This window comes from Xiphophorus couchianus, chromosome 3 (assembly GCF_001444195.1).
Source record: "Xiphophorus couchianus chromosome 3, X_couchianus-1.0, whole genome shotgun sequence".
Taxonomy (NCBI): domain Eukaryota; kingdom Metazoa; phylum Chordata; class Actinopteri; order Cyprinodontiformes; family Poeciliidae; genus Xiphophorus; species Xiphophorus couchianus.
The window spans coordinates 5,486,046-5,508,532 of record NC_040230.1 but is presented as its reverse complement, the minus strand read 5'-3'; the positions used below and the strand labels follow the sequence as shown (position 1 = coordinate 5,508,532).

The following is a 22,487-nucleotide window of genomic DNA, read 5'->3' as shown; positions in this document are numbered from 1 at the left end:
TAAAAAGGTTTTTTCAGGATATTTTACAGTCATTGCTGAAATAAACTGCAGCCTAAGGTCATTCCACTGAGAAAAGTTAAAGTTTTACCACTTTCCATTACATATATGTTTGCATTTCTGTTTATAAGTTGGAATTTGTACTTGAGTTAGAAAGATTTCAACCAAGTCTTATAATCTCAAAACTAAAGTAAACTGTAAACAGCTTTACATTTTCCACAAAATAATGCAACTTATCTCAAACAAACAAAAATATTTATTGACTTTAAAGTTTAGAGAGCAGTTTTTTTGTAGTGTTCTCGGTGTGTGGTTGCTGCAGCAAGTACCCTTATGATAGATGAAAAGTTTTCTGCATGTTTCCACCAGGATTTTAACTAATTTAATTTGGTGATAACTGCCAAGACTTTGTTAGAAGGCCTCCTTACCATCACCCTAATCTGGGCAGTGAGATTTTCTGTGTGGCTGCTTCTATAGATCCTCAATCAGACTAACTGAGCTGCTCCAAGGTGTTATTACTTTCCAAGATAAGAGACATGTTGATGAAATTTAGAAAAAGACAATTTAAACATACATTTGTGAGCTGCATGTTAATACTGCAGGTAAAATCAGTAATAGGTAATAAAGGTACATTTCTGCTGCTATTGACTTTGAATTTACACCAAGTGTCAGGAACAAACCAAGTAATCCACACATTGTAAGAAATGGAAAAAAAAATATTTACAAATTAAGTAGAAAAGCCAAGAAACTCACTTAAATCTGTCAATGCATAAAACTTACCATAGAATATTCTATTCTTACCATAGAATAGAATATTATACCCCTCAGTAGGGTATAATATTAACTGATGGCCTACAAAAGGTTTTCATTACCAGAATATTGAGTTATTGGATAAAAGCAAAAAAAGTCTGCAAAACATGCCGATACAAATAATTACAGGTTTGTTTTTAAGCTTCTGAATGTCACAGCCATGGTCCAGTAGGAATGCGCAAGATAAACAATATACAGTTGAAATGATAGAAATTTGTCCTACGATAGAGATCTGCAGTCTACCAGCTAACCGTGGTGATGCTTGTTGATGATGTAATATCTGGCATCAAAACAAAGGAAGCAAGAAGGAGCGTGAAAGAGAGCACAAGGGAAAAACTCGTTAGAAAGGCAGGTGCAAAAAACATAAATCATCAGGACCTGTTTCGGGTTTAGCATCCCGTGGTCTCAGCGTGTCGCACAGGAGGAGCGCAGCAGATGTCACGGTCAGACAGCAGGGAAGCCAGGAGCATAGGGTCAGGATGCTTGCTGGGTTGCGCACAGAATAAAGCTCGCTGGGTCCAAGAGACCCTTTCCCTTAACCCTCCAGTGGTCTTAGCGCAATGCTCAGGAGGTACACAGCAGATGTCACGGTCTGACAGTCTTTCCGAAACCACAAAAAGAAAACCTTGTAAAAGCGCACAGTGCAACCCTGCCGGACCAAACACAAGAGTAAAAATCATGTCGGGTCTAAATGAACTGACTCTTAAGACAGTAGGAGGGCTAAACAGTCAGACCAGGAGCCGGAACATTTTATCTGCAAAGTGCATGGAAGAGACGAAATACAAGTAATTTTTTTGACCACCTTAAATCGAAGAATGTGTTTGAATACCAGAAATGCAGCCAACTGCACGGTCCAGTTGCAACTCTGTGAAGAAAAAGCAGGATTTGACGCAGACATCCCTTATATTAAAGTGTTGTGCGTCTATATAGAGACATATTTTCATTTAAATTTGATTTAATCAGGTGGTCACCATTGAGATTAAGCTGCTGCCCATCATTATCAATAATAGGCAGCAACATAAAATTTGTTTTTGTGCATTTTATTTGTATGTAATATTTTAACACATACAAATAGATACATTCCACTCAATTAGTATGCAATTTCATTTCTATGGTAAGTTTTATGCAAATCATTTTGTGATATACATCGTTACCACCACTTATGACAACATATTGTGATATAAATTTTATGCCATATTGTGCATCTCCATAATCCATTAACAAACTTCATTTCACCATAAACTAGTCATGGCTGTTAAATATAAACAATGGATATAGTCTGGCCACTTATGGCTTAAGCTCAACTCTTTAGATGTTTGGTTTAGCCTTTATCCATGTTTGGAAGAAGAAAGGTCCTCTGCTTCACCCTGAAAACCCAACGCCAAAAAAGAAGTTTACAGGTAAGGAATATGGTGGTTTGAGGGAAGATGAATGGAGAAACGAACCAGAACCTACTTGATAAGAATCTGAAGATGAATCAAGTGTGCAGCTCCAAGCAAGATGATAATCCCAACCACACAGCCAAAAAAACTCTTAACTGGTTTCAGAGACAGAAAGTAATACCCAGTGAATCACCTGACTTGTATCAAATTTAAAATCTATGAAAAGAGCTGAAAATGAGAAAGGAACTCCAGAACATTTACGATTTGGAGACAGTTGGGGTAGAATAAGGAGTGAAAAAAAATAATCACATTTGATTTGTCTCCATTCATGAGACTACTTGAAATCAACACTTCTCCACATAGGAAAGCGTTCAATAATGACTCCCAACTCAAATTTTCTACCCATAATTCCCATTACTGTGATTTCTCGGTATTACTAAGATTGTGAGAAATTGTTGACCTACGTCACAAAATTTCTCCAGTCCACTTCAAACGATCCAGGCTCCGATTTGGTTTAGCCCAGGGGTCTCAAACTCCAGTCCTTGAGGGCCGCAGTCCAGCAGTTTTTAGATGTGCCACAGGTACAAAACGCTGGAATGAAGTGACTTAATTACCTCCTCCTTGTGTAGATCATTTTTCCAGAGCCTTAATGACCTAATTATTCTGTTCAGGTGTGGTGCAGCAGAGGCACATCTAAAAGTTGCAGGACTGCGGCCCTCGAGGACTGGAGTTTGAGACCCCTGGTGTAGCCGCTTTTCCGAGCTGGGATCGCTATTCCACACAGGTTCAGCACATATGGATCTTTATAAGCAAAGGTTTTGGTTTCCACCAGTGGTGGAATGAGACGTGCACAGCAGCCATGTCCAGAAGCTGGATTTCTGCAGACATGATGAGGTAGGAGCACGAAGCCACTTTGGTCGATCCAGTTTTTATGTTTTTGCCAGAACCCAGATATGCTCTCAGCGTGATTATCGGCCACCAAAGTATCTCCACGGCTTTGCAGAAGTTTTCTGCTCCTTTAAGGCGGACTGTTAGCTCTCCTGCTCCACCATTCATGATGGGGATCCTTCAGTATTTTTGATTAACCTCAGAGGAACTCTGCACAGATCATCCCCCCTCTGGCTGATTTTTTATTTCATGGCACGGTCTTAATGTCATGTGAAGGGCATAAGCTCTAAGTCAAGATATTCAACACTTAAGACTTTTTAAATCAGCACTGAATTATGCAAGATTGAATGCCGATTCTGTGAAGCAGTTAGATATTTTTGATAACTTTATTCCGGTAGAGAAAATTCAAAACATTTTCGGTTTTTTTGGAAATCTTAAAAGTTGTTCAGTTGTTCTATGCACAACATTTTGATTTCAAGGATTAAAACAAAAAATAAAGTATGTAATTTAAATAGAAAATGGAATGTAGAGATTGTTTTTTCATATTTAGTTTGTGCCAAGCCTAATCCAACCTGGAAAAAAAGAGAAGAAAATAAAATTTTCTGAATTTTGGAGTTTTGCTGGAAAGTTTGCCTGGTCTTTGCACTAGGGGTTGAACGACTACATATTTTTTAAGGTCGACTACATCATGATAATAGTCGAGTCGATGTCGACTAGTCGCGGTGACGTCATAGTGACGTAAGCGCAAAAACCCTTCACAACTACTTGGAGGCTTTATTAGCTATTTTCATGGGAAATCCGCCCGATGCGCGGCAGGAAGCTCTGCTGACTCAGCAGATTGAACGATTTAAGATATTTTCTAGTCAACGTCAACATGATAAAAGTCGAGTCGATGTCGAGTTGACTAGTCGTTGTGACGTCATAGCAACGCAAGATGCAAATTTGTGATTTGCTGCCGCCGGTGTCCTGTCGCAGCTGGGTGTTTCATGAATGAAGTTACTGACAACTGACTGGATCGAGCCGGTTGTTCAGGAGCTAGCATTAGCATTAGCGGATGCCTTTTCAAATGACTGTGCATCGCGGTCGTACTTTTGTTGTACTTCAGCACAGCTTTGCAGATTTAGCATGTTACGGTAGTTAAACCAGAAGAGTCATCTTTAGTGAAATATTTCCACACTGTTGACGAATTTCTACCTGTTTGACAAGATGCGGGCTTGTCCTCGATCTGTTTTGAAGACGCCATTTTGTAGCCAGTGTTCTGTCAGATCTGCTGTCAGAGTGTCATACACTTCTGACAGCTGATCTGATGACACTTCTAAGCACTAAGTGTCATTCTTAGCACGAACTCACGGCTATATATATGTCAGACAAGTATACACTGTCATTACCAACTACAGGCTTTTATTTAATCAGCAGCTGTCATTACCACAGATCTTTATTTAATCAGCAACATAACATCATAATGTATTAGTTAGATCGTCGTGACAAAGACACTCGCGAGCCGGCTAAGTGACATCCGTAGCGGGAAGGGGGCGAGTTTTAGACGGCTCGTGTTTTGTAGTGGACTGCAGCTGCAACTCCACCTCCTTTTAAAAACACTGTAAAACTACATATATGCATCCATCTACATATCATTTAAACTAATGTATTTACTTATTTTTCTTGTGTCTTGTGACGTATACTGTGCTGTCAGATCAGCACAGGCTGTCACCACCGGCAATCACATGACTGCGACTAGTCGACATGAAATGTAAAAACTTGCGAGACGTCCTAGAGTCGACTAGTCGACTAATTGGTTCAACCCCTACTTTGCACCACACCTTAACATTTCAAATCATCAAACTTTTGGTGATTTGGTATCAAGTTTTGGATGCTTTTCTCCAGCAAAGACAAAGAAACTGATGGGTGCAGCTAAATGCATGTTAATCCTGGAAGAAAACACGTTTAAAGCTGCATTCAGCCAATGGGTTAAACCAACTTATCAGTTCACAAAATAACTCAAGTTGTTTTTACACCAGCAGTATTGAGAGCATGGAGGGGTTGAAAGAGAAAGAAAATTGTATCAAGCAAACACAAATGTTTATATTTTTCACAATTTAAATGATGTATTAGAAAAATATTTAACATGCAAGCACAATATACCAACTATACATTTTATATTCTGAAATATATAATCAGCTGCCTTAACTTTTGACCTACAAACTTTATTTTGATGCTCCTCCAGATGAAATTATTTGTTTTGACACAAAATTATTTGATAACAAACTTCCTAAAGTCTCTAAAGCTGAAAAAATGCCTTAATTTACTTCTACAGGTTTTGTTTTTTTAAGGAGAGAAGCGTCCACCCACCTGCTGAACATACTGAGGCACTTCCTCCACTTTCTCAAAGGAGGATTCGTTTGGAGTGAGCATGAAGAACATGGCCCGGAGACCCCTGGAAACGGAACCGGACCCCGCCGCTGCAGCCATGGCCGGGACTCTATTTACCTGTGCAGGTGTTCCAGCCACTCTCACCGCTGCGCACAAAGCGCTCAATCTCAAGCGAGTCACCTTTTAAACTCCTTCTGTTTGTTTTTGGGAACTTCCGCGGGAGGAAAAGTAGGTCAGCTGTGACACGGATCCGGAACCGCCTGCTGAATAAAGTTCCGAAATAATACAAAATAAAGCACTGTGGCGGGTTTAAAGCGCCCACTGGATCCTGCCTCTGCCTTTATCCACGTATTAATCCAGATTTCTCAGGACGTCACTTTACCTTTGGACGCCAGGGTTCTTCACTAAATCACGCTATCAGTTTTATCGCGAGAATCCGCGGTGCAAACTGGCTCCTGTTTGAAGTTTATCTGTGGAAGTTGCAGGATATGATTGAGCTCCAGCAGGGAAGGATGTCCCGCCACCTTGTCACGTTGCAGCTGTTTGTCACGGTGCTGCGGGGGGTTTCCACGCTTTATGCTGTAAATATGAAACTCGTGAATCACTGACGAAATTCTGAAAGAAAAAATGAAATGTCATATTTCAATGTGCCGCTATCCAAGCAGGACTTATATGTTTAATAACAGCTTGTATAACTGTGGATTTATTTGTAATACTCAGCGCAGAGACAGTTGTGATTTAACTGATAAAGTGATGGATTCCGATCTGTTCTGTTAGTTGCAGGAGATAAAGTTATGCAAATTGAGCTTTAATACCATTAAATGTCACAAGGTCAAGCATCAAACCACAAGTGCATCCAATCAACTAAAGCAGCACAAATCTATAATTTTCTTTTCGCTTTGTAAAGGTTTACAAAACCCTTCTGTGGGTTGGAATAGTTGCAGGATTATATATAAAGTATTCATGCCCTTTTTCACTTTTTGTCACATTACAATCAAAACATTCAACGTGTTTTATTGGGTTCTTTTGTGGTAGACCAATAAAAAAAAACACATAATTGGGAATTTTGCTAAAAATGTTACATAGTTTTAAATGTTCTTGCAATTAAAAGTCTGAAAATCGTGGCTAATTGCTTGCAAAATTGAGAGTGTGGATCTCGGTGTAGTAACAGCTTTGTGTAACAACAAAAACGCCCAGTCAGAGTCAGCGGGACGGTTACTGAAGGTTTATACCAGGACTTTGTTACGGAAGAATCAAACGCCACTTTTTAATTTATTCAGGTTAGAATTGAAGGCACTACATGCACTCTTAAGTGTGTTTGTAAAATAAACATGTTTCCACCATAGTTCACAATTGTTGATGCAAGGAGCAGCCATATTGAAATGAGGGGAGTAGCTGGAGTGTCTCCCAGTTCTTAGTGGGAAAACCAACTTCCTGGATTGTTCCAGCTGATTTCTCTGACTGGCAAGTTGGAATTTCTAACTTCTGACACTGAATGGATTTTACCAACATCCCTGAGTTGCTTATGAAGTCTGTAGCTCCCTCCTGGTTTCAGAGACTTATTTACTCAGTAATCCCAGAACCAAAACTAAACCTTAAGTTCGAAACAGCATTTAGCTTCCAGGCTCCCAGAAAACTTCATATGTGTAGAAACTGATGGTTTATTTACAACAGGAATTAAAATGTTTTTTGTTTGAAGCAGTTTCTGATCAAAGACTAATAAACCATTTGAAGAACTTGTTTACACCTGAAATATTTTAATTTTAGCATCTTTTTTTTTCTTTTATGCAATAACTTTATACTTTGTTATTGTCATTCTATCTTTCTTTTGTGTAAATCACTCTGGATGTAAACATGATAACCTCCACTTTATTTTTCATTTGTTCTTCACTTTGAATTTCGTAAAAACTTATGTAAGGTTAAATTTGGATTGAATTCAGATTGAGCTGATTTGAACTTTATATACAGTAAATGGATTAAAACTGGATCCTTTTCCTGAAATGACTTTCCACTCTTCATAAACAAACCCCTGCTTTGACAAAACCACATAGCATAAAATACAGATTCATCATCAAAGCTATTGATTTTAAACGAATTAAAGAGCAAAAAGTAAAATAATTTTTTGTCACAAGTACTTCTCGCTCAATTTCACAATAATTTCCACAGACTGAATCTCTTTTAGTCACAAGCCAAAGTGGAATGACATTGTAGCAGGAAACAATGAGAAATGCTGTTATTAAGTCTGCCAGTGAAGGAGATAAGAGAAATTATTATTCATGTATTGTTTATTAGCCTTTATTATTGTTCCTTATTATTTATCTGTTCAACATTTTATCATTTAGTTGTGTGCAAAGAAAGATAAGCTAAAACATAATTTGTGGCTAAGGGATCATCATGTGAAACATGGCGGGGGCGGCCTTATGCTGTGGCCATGCATTTTTCTACAACGACGGAGAAAAGCTGGCAAAAGTGGATGAATCTTTACTTGGTTCACTTTCCACCAGCACAGTAACCCTAAACACACAGCTGGACTGGAATGGTTCAGATTAAATCCATATTTAAAAATGGCCTAGTCAAAATCTAGATCTGCTTTCAATAGAGAATCTGTCAAGACTTAAAAAGTAATGTTCACTGATATTAAAAGTTGTTACAAACGTGTCCCAGAGTTAGGTTGCAAGTGCAAGGACAATGGTGTGCACTGAGCTGTGAATATGTGCACTTCTAATATACAATTACGTGCTACTTTCTGTTGGTTTAACAAAATTAATGATTGTAAAATTCTTCATATATTTTCATGGTACTGTGAATCCATTCATGATGAGGTTTATTTGAACACATTTGTGCAAAATGCTGCGGAGCTCAGAGGAAAATTAGTGTTTGCGTATAAACAGAGAGGATGCGCGCGCAACTTGACAGCACAAAGAGCCGGGCTGGCCTGCGTTCACTGGTTGCCATAGTTACCCGTATTAATCTTGCTGTTTTAACATTAGTTAGCATTTTGTCAGTCAGTGGACTACATCTGTTTATCTCAGCGTGATAAAAAATAAAAAAGTTATGCTACTAAATTGGCGTTAGTGAATGAGACGCGTGTTAAGGACCCGAAAGCTTTAAATGCAGGCGAGTCCATAAATGAGAGAAAATGGCCCCAAACATCAGATATTAACTTGCTAGCAATTTTGTTCACGGTAAAAACAAATTCATTTTTAAAGGACAAATAAAATTATTTATTAGTTTGTTCACAATTAGAGGTAAAATGAAGATGCAGCTGCATCCATCAAGATAGGTGATAAATTAAACCTTAAAAAGTAAAAAATGCAGCGAAGTTACATAATTACATAGCCTAATTGTAAATAGTTTAAGTAGTTAAAGTAATGTGTTCTCGCCTGTGTTTTGAAGGAGACATGCGCAGTAGAGTGGCTGCTGACGCAACGTGACGTCAACTACAAGGCGCTTGGGAAAAGTTCAAGTCTTGTAACTTGTAAAAGGAGTAAATTAATATTATTTCTACATGCTACTGTCCTTTTTAATTAAGATTCTCATTACACTTACCTATATTGTGCTGTTTTATTCTATTTTAAACCAAAAGATATATAAAAAAATTAAATCTTAAAACACATTCTCAAATCCCAACAAGCCAATAAAATTTGTAATAATTTATCCAGTTTTAATATTTTTGTTCTTCATAAGGTTAAAACAGGACGGCTTGCCCTTTAAATGCGTTTAAAGGTGCACACTAATTCCTCTCAGGACAGATATACTTACATTTTTGTTGTGAAGACGGCAGCTGACAGTCAGCAGATGGGGGCTGCAGCAGAACTGACAAGAGCACATTTGTGTGCGGTTACAAATACTGTTTGTTCAAATTTAAAGCCGAATGGAAAAACAGGGGAGCCCTCGACACTTGTGAATAATCTGCAGTGCTAAAGCAAAAAAGAAAAGTAAAGAGAGAAAGAAAGCTGGATCCGATTCAGGATCAGCGGGTTATGCCTGCAGGGGCTGGAAGGAAAAAAATTATAAACCTCAAATACCATGTGAGGTGCCTCTAAGACAAATTAGTATGCACAATCACAACGTGGTGAAAGATGAGATCAAGACACTAAATTATTTTCAACTGGATTTGGTAACCGGATCCCATCCTTTGTGGGTTCTATTGAGTCTTGGCAGGAGTCCCCGGCACCGGCCCTCGGGCGAAGGTGAATTTAACATGCACCCACATCGCCAGCTTTCTGCACTCTCTGCAGTGTTTAATTTATTTTAGCCTCACTTGGTGGAATATGCATCCATCAGATGGGATGAAGGACGAAAAGCTGCAGAAATGGTGGAGGGGGAGGAAAAAAAAAAGCTTTTTTCAAGAAACTTCATTAACCACTCTTAAAAGTTTTATTCAATTTGCAACTGTCCCCTGCTTCAGGTTTCAAATCATTTGCAAAAAAACAAAACAGAACAAAAACAAGAGTCATCTCCAGGCAGAAAAACGCCAGCTAACGAGCTGTCAGTGTGTATTACTGCATGAGCTGAACAGTCTGGGTAAAGGCTTATTGTAACGGTAAGACAAGACTAACAGTTATTTACAGATCGCTCATATTTGCAAGGCAGATCAGATTTCCTGGCACCTGGTGTAGTCAAACACTTAATTACAGCGTAATTTACATTTTAAACAGTAGAAACCGATCGAAGCGCAGACTTAAGGTTCAACAGTGCAAATCAAAGCTTCAGGCTGCTCCTGCAAAGAGACAAAACATGGAATGTTAACAGTTTATTATTTACTTTTTTAATGAATTTCCATCATCAAGATGCAGTGAAGTGAAACAGTATTTGTCTCTGTAGAGATTTCTTCTTTTTTTGTCACACCTAAAGGTTTAAAATCATACAACTAGTGTTTATATCAAAGGTAATAGAAAATGTATGAATTTATGTATTAACCTGAAAAAAATAAGTCCAAGTCATCCTCAGTAATACGTCAACAATGAAATGATTGATCAAAATTTAGGAAATTTCTTAAATTGAACATGAAGTTGGCCAAAAGTCTAAAGAAATTCAAGAATAAAAGGGAAAATCACTGACATTTATCTATTGGTAAAGCGTTAGAATGCCCTTTCAAACATGGTGGTTGTATGATTATCTGGGGCTTTGATGATCTGAAATATGTAATCAAATTAACATTTGAATGCATAAAAAACAAGACAAAGATTGAGGAGTGGCCTAGTCAAATTCTGGACTTGTCTGGACGCTGTCATGGCTGGTTAGACTTGAAGACAATAAATGTTTCTCTAATAAAAAGTGAGAAAAAATTCCTCCGCAATGATGGATGTTAGCGCAAATGCTCGATGCTGGCTTGTAAAGCATTTTTCCCTAAATAAAATCAATCATAAATGTAAAATATATATGTATATATTTTATTATTTACTCTCTTTGCAGGCTATGTTTGATATTAAAAAAAAATTCTGATTTATGTGTGACAAAAAACTAAAAACAAGAAATCTGCAAAGGTTCAAACACTTATTCAAAGCACTGTATTTTGTTCTTTTTTGTCATTTATTAATAAAACTTTCATCGAATGTCCTCAGTTCTTCAAATTTACATGATGCCTGCAGCCATTTTTGTTTCACTCCTCTGCGTTTAGCGTCGTTGTGTGACGTGGCGGATCATCCAACAGCAGTTCCCTCTAAGGAAGCTCCCGAGGCGGATAAGGGTTGGTGTCCATCATAAGTGCGCATGCTCGGAGCTCTGGTCGCTGTCATGACTGTCCTCGTTGGCTAAGGAGTCCGTCGAATGATGCAGCGCCGCGATGCCGGAGAACTCCGACGGCAGAAGCGTTCCTTTTTTCACATTCACCAGTTCCTTCTCGCGCGCTGCTGCCCCCTGCTGGCCGCCTTTCACTCTTTTCCACTTCATCCTCCGGTTCTGGAACCACACCTTCACCTGCGAAGGGAGCAAAGCCTTAAATCAACGAGAATCCTCCTTAAGAGCTACTGCGACGCTGTACGTATTAGGGTCATTGGAGGTGAAAAAGGACGAGTACATTTTCGCACCCCGCCCTCTCCCCGCAAAAAAATAAATAAATAAATTTCTAAGTTTCAAAAGTTGAAAATTTGCTTTAAAAAAAATCTACAATTTTTACATTGATCTTAGAAAATTTCTAAAAAAAAAAAATTCTGAAAAGTCAGTTTTGAGATTATTCTTTAAAATGTTCCAGAAAAAAAAACAAGGACATTTCTGAGCTCCGAGTGTCAAAACTGTTCCACAAAAACCCCTCAAATGTTGAGATCAGTCTCAGAAATTTTCTAGAAAGAAAACAAAGACATTTCTGAGTTTGAAAAGTCAAAAATTTGCTATAAATTTTTTTTGAAATTTGAGATTACTCTCAGAACTTGTCTAGTCAAATCATAAAGTGAAAAAAGTCTTTTCTAGCAGATTTTCAACTCTAGAAAATAAGAAATTTTCTTGTTTTCCCAGAAAACTCCTGAGATTAATCTCAAACTTTCTGAAAATTTTCTAACAAATTTTTGGCTTTTCAATCTGAGAAATTTTATTGTTTTTCAAGAAGATGAATCTTAAAATATTTGAGATTTTTGGTGGAAATTTATACCTCATTTTTTCTTCCTCATCTAGAATAGCCCTAATACACCAGTGTAATTTCTCCATCTCCAACTGATGAATAAATAAAAATAAAGTTATATATATATTTTTTTGTGTTATAGGGTTTTACAGATGATACCAGAATGAACCAAAATAATAAAAATAAGGGTTACAATTTACTTTCAAGTGTGCAAGATAAGATATTGTGCAAAAAAAGTAAACGTTTTCCATGAAAAACAAAGTGATAAATTACCTAGCAATAGCTACTACCTTTAGTAGTAATAACTGTTGTTTTCTGTATGACTTTATCATCCTTACACTATTCGTTAATGTGTTTGCACATTAATAAGCATTTCTGTAATATATTCTATCTTTGCCAAATAGATTAATTTTCAGCTGACATGAGCAGACAATAATTATGAGCGTAAAATAAAAAAGGAGGGAATGATCACACACTTGATCATCACACAGGTTTGCAGATTTTTGCTCGTTTCAGGTCAAATCACTGAACTTTGGTTGTGTGATTAGAAAACCTTGATTTCTTTCTTTGTAGAGAAGATTTGAAATAATTCTCCTGCAGTTCGAAGGCATCACTCCCGACCCTGGCGAGGAGTTCAGGGTCAGCTCGGAAACGGCAGCATCCTCTGGTCCTACAGCTACAAAACAAATCCAGATCGTCGTTCCTCCGCCTCCATAAATGTCAGCTGGTGTGAAGTCTGTTCTGTCTGACGATGGTGCCGGTCCAACCAAATGAGTCTGGTCTGTCCAAAGCACATTCCTTCTGAGGTCTTTTGGTCCTTTTTTAATTGCCCTGTCAGGAACTTTAACATTGATCATGTGAATTTTTGAGGCCTATAGAGAATGAAATGACACTCTTGGGTTTTTGCCACTTCTCTGAGAATCGTGATGTTACCTCTTGACCTTTTAACCCTTCCCAGATTTATGGGGACGCAGCATGTTTCATTTTTACATCTGCCTTGGATTTTTTATTTAAAAGGTTTCGTTTTTATAGCCTCAAGATGCAATCATCAAATTTCTCCTAAACTTAACAGCATGAATCAATTGTTGTGACCAATTGATTTTATTACTAAGCTGTTACCTTGGATTTTTTTGAAATTTCTCTGAGCATTTCACTGTCTGAATTGGCAGACCACATGAATTGATCTGAAATATTTTCCTTTCAAATAAAAAATTTCCCTGCAGAACAATTTAATCTGAGATGACCTCATGACCTTATAACCCTTCCGAGATTGATGGGCAACAGGAGTTGCTTCTCTAAAGCATCTGATCTGTACGTTCCTCAGCAGAAAATTGATTTTATCATCATTTATGATGATCAACTAATGAATTGTATTTGCAAACACGCATAATTTGCACAACCTTTTTGTTTTTGTTGTTTAAATAACGCTAATTCTGATTTGTTTGCGTCTTTGTCTTTGATTTAAAGTTGTATGGTGTTGGAATTGAACGGGGGTGTACTTTCTTTATCCGATGCCTTTATATATGGACATGCGGCTCCACCTGCCACTCGGCGTCTACCTGTTTTTTCCTGACTCAACAATCTCTTCCGTATTTGATGATTAAGCTGTTGCTTAAAACGGTTTACACATCGAGCTGCAGCAGACGCTTCCAGAGAGCCGCCTCATGGGCCCTGGAGGGGCGGGAGGGGAGTCCCCTTTGACACAGGGGGAGGTGGGTTTATTTTTGGGGAGCAAAGCCATCACATGGTCAGGAAGTTAGTTGACAACGCAAATGTTTGTCTTGAACGGGCCGGGGGAGGGGGGCTGAGTATCTGAGCGGATTCTTTACAAGCCTGAGGCGGCGACGCGTTTCTGGCTCTGATGTCACACAAACCCGTCGCTTTCAAAGCAAACTGGGGAAATTCAGATTCTGTGACGAAGAGTCTGAACGACCCGACTCCACATATATGGTAATGTCAAATTTTGCATCAAAAACTCAGAGATCTTGTGAGCCACTAAACACATTTCAGCAACATAAAATCTACCAGTAAAAACAGCACAGCATGAGCATAGTGGCAGAAATTAAATAAGCTGCTCTAATTTTATTTTAATAGGAGTAATAGGTTTTAGATTTTACTACTAAAGTGGTAACATTACCAGGGTTAGGCTGAATTTTCTATTAACCTCTTTCAGGATCTCAAATGGTCAGACTTCCACCATGTGAGATGTTTCTGCTTTCTGACGCCTCTTTAAAAATAATCCAGCTTCCTCAGCCTCCAAACACATTAAAAATCCATCGAATTTCTCCAGACAGCTGACGCAGCATAAATCAAGCCAACCAATGTTAATGCCAGTATTTACCTCAGAGTCCCCTGCTGCGTTCGCTCACACACAGTCAACGTATGGCGCAATATGCATGCACATTTTGATGCCACTGGAAGATTAATTGCAACAATGTGGGAGAGCGCTGCAGGATGGCAAACTCCGTGCCCTCAGCTAGCACACTGGCTGAATCTGAGTTTTCTTTCTTCTCAGCTTCCGAGACTTTGTAATTTGAACCGACAGGAGAGCGTTACTTCAAAACTTTATGAAGCATGTGACATTTTCCAAGCTGGACTTTGCAGGTGTCGTCGCAGAGCTTTGCTTTACTTTGAAAATTCCTTAAAACCTGCCAGAAAATATGGAAATCTTGAATCTGCAGAGCGACCTTCTATTTTTAGCATTTCAGGATCTAAATGAAGAAAGGAAATGATAAGTAGAGCTTCTTTAATTACATTTTTTTTTTTGCCTCATTGGACATTTTATGTAATAAAATTTGAAAACTTACAACTATGTTTATTTTTATTTGTCTTGTTTTGCCTTTGAAGAGTATTTCCACGCGAAAAGCAGATTTTATCCTGTCATTAGTTGAGAAATCTTGCTAATTCTAGCTAAAAAGTTCAAATTTAGTGAAAATACAAAGAATTTTAATTTGAAAGGTGTTTTGCTTTAAAAAAAAATCTAATTCCTGCACATTGAATATTAGTTTTGATTCTGGTGCATTAATTTTGCTTTTAGAGATGTAAAATCCCAATGTGGTAACACAACAAAAAATATAACTTTTAGCATAAAAAATACATATTTTAGCCTCACATTTTGAAGACAGATATCTTTTATTCTCTTCCTTTTTGGTGCCCAAACATAAGTTTTTGATTTTTTTAGCTGTCCGTTCTTTATTTTTACTTCCTCTTTAATATGAAACACTTTCCGTCACTGGCTAACTTTCAGTCATCCAGGATCAGATGCATCTGTAGTTTCTTTGGCTACTGATCAGACATCCTTCATCCTGTTAAAGCTAAAATTTGACACCTTAAGTCTGAGATAAGGGATATATTTTAGTTTTAACGTTCAGTGTAGGTGGAGTTTACAGCAGAAAGAAGCAAATTACTTCTTTCTGACAAATGTCACTCAAACAGAGAGAAAACTAGAGAGAATCTGTCAGTTTTGGTAAATTTAAGTGTTTTTTAAGACTTCTATTGTTTAATTTTAACACTAAAGTTGGATTAAGCTTTTTAAATATTACATATTATTCCAGCTCAGTGTGTTTTGAGGACTTTGCTTGTGGTAGCTAACTAACTACCCATAAGCTTGTTAAACTTCCTGGATGAGAAGGAACGCAACAAGAATGTTTCTGATTTTGAATTCCCAAAACATATATTAATCCTTTTTCAAGAGTACGAACGGACATGTTTAAAAAAAGATGCAAAAGAAGGACTGAATAAATGAATCAGCAATTCAAGACCTGACCAAATTTAGTTTATATATGGAGCTGATATTTTATATATATTTAAAATGTAGATTGTGGAGTTTTAAACTTTCTAACACTCTGCAGGAAACATTAAATAGGACGCCTTACTAATGAGGAAGAACCATACAAACCAAGTCTCTAAGAAATGGATTTATCAACTCAAAACAAACAAAATTGGATGTTTCAACTCATTTCCTGTTAACTTTGTACAAAATGTCCAACGGAGAAACAAAACCTCTCCTAGCTTCAATACACAAAATAACTAAGCTTTGATCATTTCCCCCTGGCTCACCTGTTTGACCACTTCTTTTTTACACAGTGACATTTATTTAGTGCCTATTGGGAGCAAAACATTTCATGGTGTTCATTGTTAAACGCCTCTATCAGGCAAAGTTCAACAAGCCATGAACTAGAAGGAAAAACTGAAGAGGATTAAAGATGTGGGTTTCTGCACCGTTGGTCACGGACAAGTTTAAGAACTTTTCAGAAATTTTCTACTTCTGATCGCCTATCAAAAATATAAATAGTCTACATAGAAGCTAATTAAGTAGACAGTTTGGACAAAACAGTCTTAAACAGTCTTAAAAATGTATTGGTATATATATAAAAAATTATTTTCTAGAAACTGCTACACCTGTTAAAATTACACAATTTCTCCGTAGAAATAATGAATAAAATCTGGTTTAAGATACGACTCCAATAACCAGACCTGGTCGTCTAATTTATGAGGTCCGTTGCCATGGCTACTCTATAAAATGACAAGTGGGTGTGCCATATTCCTAAATCCGTTCAATCATTGGAAATCCAAAAGTACTCTACATACTGCTGACAATAAAAAAGCAAAGGTACTGCGTGCCATTATTACCATTAACTGTTGCATTGGTTTGGTGTGGAGTGCTTCACACAGTAGCTTAATCTACACAGTTTATACTGAAAGGAGGAAATGTGCCTGTGTGGAGTTTGCTCTCTTCTAACCTACATAGAGAAACAGACAAAGATACTGTAGCTAAACCAAAGGCTCTGTGCTCCAGTTTTTGAGATTATTCTGAATATTTTAGACGTTTTCCTTCTGAATAAATGCGTTTTGATGCCGTGCTAAATCTAAAGTTTGAAAAACACCAGCAGAGATGTTGGCCACTGCTTGAAGCATTCACTTTTGGACTAATTAGGAATAATCCAAAAATATAAAGAAAGATAACCTAAAGAAAATGGTGTCAAACTCATTTTTATTTTGGGCCATATTGAGATTGTAAATACCAGGATGTATTAATAAAACCCATAAAAAACTGTTAAAATATTAATAAATAGCTGTATTTGCAGTTGATGAGTAATTTTTTAAATTAAATTCAACATCCTTTCACATTCAGCAGTTCAGTAAGCACACAACTGGCCACATAACAATCTACAGCAGGCCGGAGTTGGCCCCCGGACCTCGAGTTTGACACACGTGATCCAAAGGAACAAATATTCAGATCATTTCCACCAGTTTAGACTGGATTACATGACATAAAGTCAAAGCAAACCTGTTTACCTTTTAGATATGCCTCCAAGGCATCAGCTAAAAACTCCTGATGATTTTTACGTTGGATCTGCGGTCCGTCTAACCACCAAAATCACTGGCGGCGCGTCAACTAGGTGTGAGTTACGGCTTCCAAAAGGTTGTCACAGAATGACAAGCCGCGCGCCGCTTCCTTCCTCCAACCATTTGTCTCCTGTTATTTATTTCACCTGCCTGCGAGAGGGGAAGCGACTTGCTAGACAGCACTTCCTTCAACCTCGTCTGCAGCCCGCCTGAAAGAATAGACGGGAACATCTGGAATATGATCGCCCAATGACGCAGCCACATCTGGAGCACAATGAGCCCCCGCAACGGAGTTACCAAAACACAGTAGCGAGTGAAAAGCCTTCCTCTAGTCCTGAGGGCGCCTCTGTTTTCACAACATGGCATTAATGTGCTAATGGAGGGTTCGGTAATGCCTGACCCCGGGAATAAGCAGGGACGTACTTGTCTTTCGGTGAGGTCGAGGTTCACGGCGATCTCGTAGCGCCTTAGCCGGGTCAGGTAGTTGTGGTGGGCGAATTCGGCCTCCAGCTCGCGGATTTGCTCCTTGGTGAACGCTGTCCTCTCCTTCCTGGGCTTGCTGCTCACGTCTGGCTTGTAGTTCCCGTCCTGGGACTCTGAAATCAAACACCACACAGGGGTTTCTCTTAAGCTCAGGGCAGAAAGGGAAAACGAAGACAGGTGCAAGAAAAAAGGTGAGGGCTGTCTGTCAAGCTTAACTGTCCAGTTGTTGTTTACAAAGCTTCAAAGTGGATGGAAGGACTTGCTTTTTTCTGTAGTTTATCAGAAAACCTAAACAGGAAACGTTACTTCCAGACTCTTTGCTTTCATTTTAGATTTGTTTTGAAAGTTGTTCACAATCAGCGAAAAAATGAGTCCCTTAAGAACACAAGAACTCTGAAGTAAGGCCTGAATTTAATACAAGAAAAGCAAATTGTTCACTTGTATGAGACATGAAGGAAAAACTTTCATATCCAACATCGTTCGAGTTCTGCACAGCTGCTTTTCTTTGCTTATGCACTTCAAAATGAGCTCCAAATTGTTCATTTGCCTTTCAAATCTTCCCCGTTTTATAGCATTTTCTGCGGCTTTGCTGGACTCACTTCACATGCACATACCAGTCTTAAAGGAAGCAACAATCGCTATGGAAACTCAGCAGTGTTTCTGCAGCGTGCGTTAATCCAGCAGGTCTGCGTCAAGCTAAACTGTAAATAGTCCTGCAGACACATCTAAGGTTTCTTCTCCTCCAGACGAAGGAAGCCCTGTTGGTGCTGTCTTTCTGTCTAATTAGAAGAACGGCTTCTACATACCACCTAAACAGCCAGAAGGAAAGATGCAGAGGCTGATTGAGAAGCCAAGACAAACAAACACAGACGTAAACTGCAAGAATTCCCACATAAATTTTGTAAAATTAAACATGGTATTGCTTCTCCCCGCAGCTCGTGCCTGGCTCCCCTTTGACCCGGCTTTCCCCTCCCTGTAATTTTAAACCGAGCAGCAAGTTGCCGATCCTGAAGTGGGGCCTTCAGACAAACTGACCTGCTGCCTTTCCTTTACACACACATTGCGTAAAAGAAGAGGAAAAAAAAAGAATAAAATGAAAGCAGAAGACAGACAGACGCTTTAGAGCAGGCGGGCCTGCAGTTAAAACGAGCAGGGGAGCTTTTATGGCACCGCCGCTGCACCACACCAATTAGGTCCCCGCTGTAACTTTCATCTGTCCACAAAAAAGGAGGAATAATGCGGGCAAAGCACACACACCCAGACGGGGCATGCCGTTTGAGGCTGCCAAATGAACTTGGCAAAGTTCAGCAGGGATCCTCAGGGGAAACGCTAGAAGAATAGATTCTCGAAAGTAGAACCCTCTGCTGTAAAATTAGTTTTTTTTATTTATTTTGTTCTCAAATTCAAGCAAACCGAACTCAAAGTGGCTTTAAGAAGATTCCTACTCGTCATTCCTACTTTTGTAGACAACAATGCCTCAACAAATCAAAGCCATTTTATTGTTCCACTCTGAAAATCTGGTATTTTTTTAAAGGACAACCACTCCCTTGACAGCCCTATAAACTGGATATAGACACCCGAAGCCTTGCATGCCCGAGAAAAAATGAGCAGGTTACCCTGAAACCAGACACCCTGACTCATCTCATTAGCTCAGGCCCCAGCCGAGCTCGAGGAAACAGCTTCAACTGGGTACCAGCAGCAGAAAACCCATTCAGATTGGAGGGGGCGGGGGGGGGGGGGATGAATTCTCGGGTTTTATTTTCATTTCTGCATCTAAATTCAAGTTTCCCCTGCAGCTCCTGGTCCAGATGCTGAAACCCAATCAGAGCTGCATCTCATGCGAAAGGCAGCAGCTTGATATTTAGACAGCTGACTGAAGCGGCGGCACAGCCAGCCTCCATAATCAGAGTGATTGGTCGCACAGCGGCGAGGACGCGCCGCTCTTCTGAGGCTGCGGGGAAAAGCGGGATCTGGAAGCAGAAGCTCGGTTTTCGAAGCAGCGGAGGAAAATTCGAGGTAGTTTGTAGAATTAGTGGATTAAATATGTGATTGCACCACTTTCCATGAGGATAACAGATCATTCAGCAGAAGACAAACAAAATGATGAGCTTGGGTTGCATGATTGTGCCATTTTTTCTTTTTTGCTACAGTAAATTGTTGGATAAATTTGAAATCTAATTGTTCCCAGTTGTTTTGTTTTCAGGCCTGTTCAAATAAAACCAGTCAGGAAATGCAAAGAAATGTAGAAAAAACAAATTAGATTGTGTTGTGGCATATTGATAATAATTCATGAGTGCGATTATTTTGTGTAGCCTATTTGATGATGAACATGTAAGTGAAGTGACACATTTATTGCCAAAAATCAACAACATTTTGTTGTTGTCACAATAAATGCCACAAAATGTCCTGATAACATTTTAGTCTCCTGCCAAGTTCGCCTGCAATCTGAGCAAAAACATCAGACAAGAATCAGTGGTTTTGACAATAAACACGCCTTCAAAAAGGATTGCAGATCAGTTCTGATTTCAGTGTTTAAAAGGACAGAAGGAGCAGGGAGGAGTTGTTTCCTTGAAACTCTGACTAATATCACGTTCCCAGCAAGCGGCTCGGTGACCCAAACCTCACCGTTTGTCATGATAATGACTGATTATTGTGGTTGGAAATGTTCTGCAGGTCCTCCAGGTGAAATTTAGATAAAACTGTTTCAAGTTTATTCAAAATAAAAAAGAGTTGAACATGTTGGTTTGTTTTTATAAGCTTTTATAAACAGCTGATTACAAATTAAGCAAATTAGTTTATTAAAATTTCCCTGCTTTTAAAAAGTATTAATTTAAAACATGTACTAAATATGGCATTAAAAGGGGATTATTTAAGATTTATTTTCAAATGCTAATAATCTTTTTTTTAAATAGTCCCACCTACCATCTAGAATTTCCTTGACTATTGTATATTTTTAAGAAACGCCCCAAACTGTGATTTATATTAACCACAAGATTCAAACAGGAAAAGCAGGAAAAGTCTGCATCTGCCGGCCGTTTAGTGCGGCACGAGGCGCCGCTGCTGCCCTTTTACAATCCATGACATCAATTCTTTACCGTGCACCTCATTTTCTGCCCTCTGAAGAGTGTCGCAACAAACCAGATGTGATTTTTTTTAAAAGTAAAACACGGCAGCGGTAGTGAGAAGTGCCTCTGCAGTTATGATATGGCCTTTTGCCCCACGCTTCAGTGCGCCTGCAGCCTGAATCAGCCAACACCTACAAACTGCTTCTCAGACACGCTTTTTGTTTTTCTATCCGAGCTGCGGAGCTCCCAACAGCTGAGCTGTTGAATGATCCCGACTGACGCGTACAGATGTTTGTGGTATCCTGGAGCTCTGGCTGGAAAAAGCTGATATTTATGTAAAAGCGTTTCCCTTTCAAAAAGATCTCCAAAGAATTTCAACTTCAGTCTTTTTGCTTTTCAATGTGTCAAAACGGATTATTTTCCCCAGCAGATGTGTGGGAATAAGAAGAAATTACTCCAGTTTGCTTCCTTTTTCTCCCAGAATTCATCTTACCTGAGCTGTCGCTTTTCCTCTTGCCGTTCCTCTTCTCCGCTTCAGCGGGTGACAGAGTCTGCCTGCCGAAGTCTGCAGGCACACAGGAAGCCCCCGTTGGGGTGCTGCCGCTGCCCAGAGTTGGGGTGCTGGCGCACATGCTGGGCGGCCCGGGGTGGCCCAGGTCCGGCGGCGTGGGCCCGTTCTCATGGGACGACAGGGAATGCGGGTGGCAAAGGCCATGGCGTGAGCCGCCGCCAGGTGACGGCATCTGTGGGATGTGCCAGGATCCGTGGTGCTGAGGCTGGTGATGATGCTGCTGGGAGGGCAGGTGGCTCCGGTGGTGGTGGTGCTGGCTGGGAAACAGGCCGTCATCGCCCGGGTAGCTGGAGATGACGCATGGGGACGGCGAGGATGTGGAAGAGGAGGACGAGGAAGAGGCCAGGTCGGGGTAAGAGATGTGATCCGAGCGTCCATGGAGAGTCAGGGGGGACTGGGTGAAGGCGGGATGCAGGGCCTGCGCCGGAGCGTGGGGGCTGCGCAGGCAGCCGAACAGCGTGTGATCCATGGAGCCCAAACACACACACACACGGCCCTCCAGTGAGGCTGGGATGAGTGAAGTCAAGAAAACCAACCAAAAAAAAAAAGAACAATCACAAGCACATATCCAGGTTATTTCCCCCAAACTTTTCCTTTTAGCTGAAACAAAAAGAGAAAAAAAATGAGAAATGAAATAGTCAGAAGGCAAAAGGGGTTGAGAAATGGGCGTCCTGTGGTAATCCAGAGCATGCGGCTGGTTGGCAGGCTGTGCAGGATAAACAGAGAGCCCAGGACAAGCTGCAGCAGAGCTTCTCAGATGTCAGGAGGAACAGAGGACTGGAGCTCTAGGCTGGAAGCACAGGAGGTTCCTAGGAGCTGCAGAACGAGGGGAGTCAAGGAAGGGGATGTTATAAATAGGGTGTAACGTGAGAGGGAGGCTGGGTCACAGGCTGCATAGGCTCCACTGACCACATATATATGATCATCCTCCAAAAAGCACAGCACAATAAATCTGCACTATTAAAAAGGCTGAGCTTTAGGAAAGAAAGGCAGCTTAATCTGGACTCGGATTTGAC

General features: G+C 39.6%; 2 protein-coding genes across 4 annotated transcripts in view; both read right to left on the bottom strand.

Annotated features, from left to right (window-relative positions):
• The window catches only part of agmo (alkylglycerol monooxygenase), a 76,528-nt gene extending 70,213 nt beyond the window's left edge, over positions 1-6,315 (bottom strand). Inside the window, exon 1 of one of the 3 annotated variants that reach the window (XM_028013221.1) lies at positions 5,424-6,315. In XM_028013221.1, coding sequence (XP_027869022.1) covers positions 5,424-5,543 — 120 coding nt within the window. In that variant the 5' untranslated portion in view covers positions 5,544-6,315. The remainder of the gene's footprint in view (positions 1-5,423) is intronic. The other 2 variants (XM_028013222.1, XM_028013223.1) reach the window with 2 other exon arrangements.
• Positions 6,316-9,801: 3,486 nt separating this feature from the next.
• On the bottom strand, positions 9,802-22,360 carry meox2a (mesenchyme homeobox 2a). The gene is made up of 3 exons (XM_028013485.1): positions 21,394-22,360; positions 17,776-17,948; positions 9,802-11,366 (listed from the first exon to the last, which is right to left on the bottom strand). Exons 1-3 carry the CDS (start codon positions 21,938-21,940, stop codon positions 11,148-11,150), a joined length of 939 nt encoding a protein of 312 aa, XP_027869286.1. The 5' UTR covers positions 21,941-22,360; the 3' UTR covers positions 9,802-11,147.
• Positions 22,361-22,487: the final 127 nt, after the last annotated feature.

Bases quoted from the DNA above. Each gene is read 5' to 3' on its own strand.
- meox2a (XM_028013485.1), bottom strand. From the start codon at position 21,940: ATGGATCACACGCTGTTCGGCTGCCTGCGCAGCCCCCACGCTCCGGCG. The intron at 17,949-21,393 runs GTAAGATGAATT...GTTTGATTTCAG, and splicing joins GAGGAAAAGCGACAGCTCAG to AGTCCCAGGACGGGAACTAC. The intron at 11,367-17,775 runs GTACGTCCCTGC...CTCCCTTCGCAG, and splicing joins TCGACCTCACCGAAAGACAA to GTGAAGGTGTGGTTCCAGAA.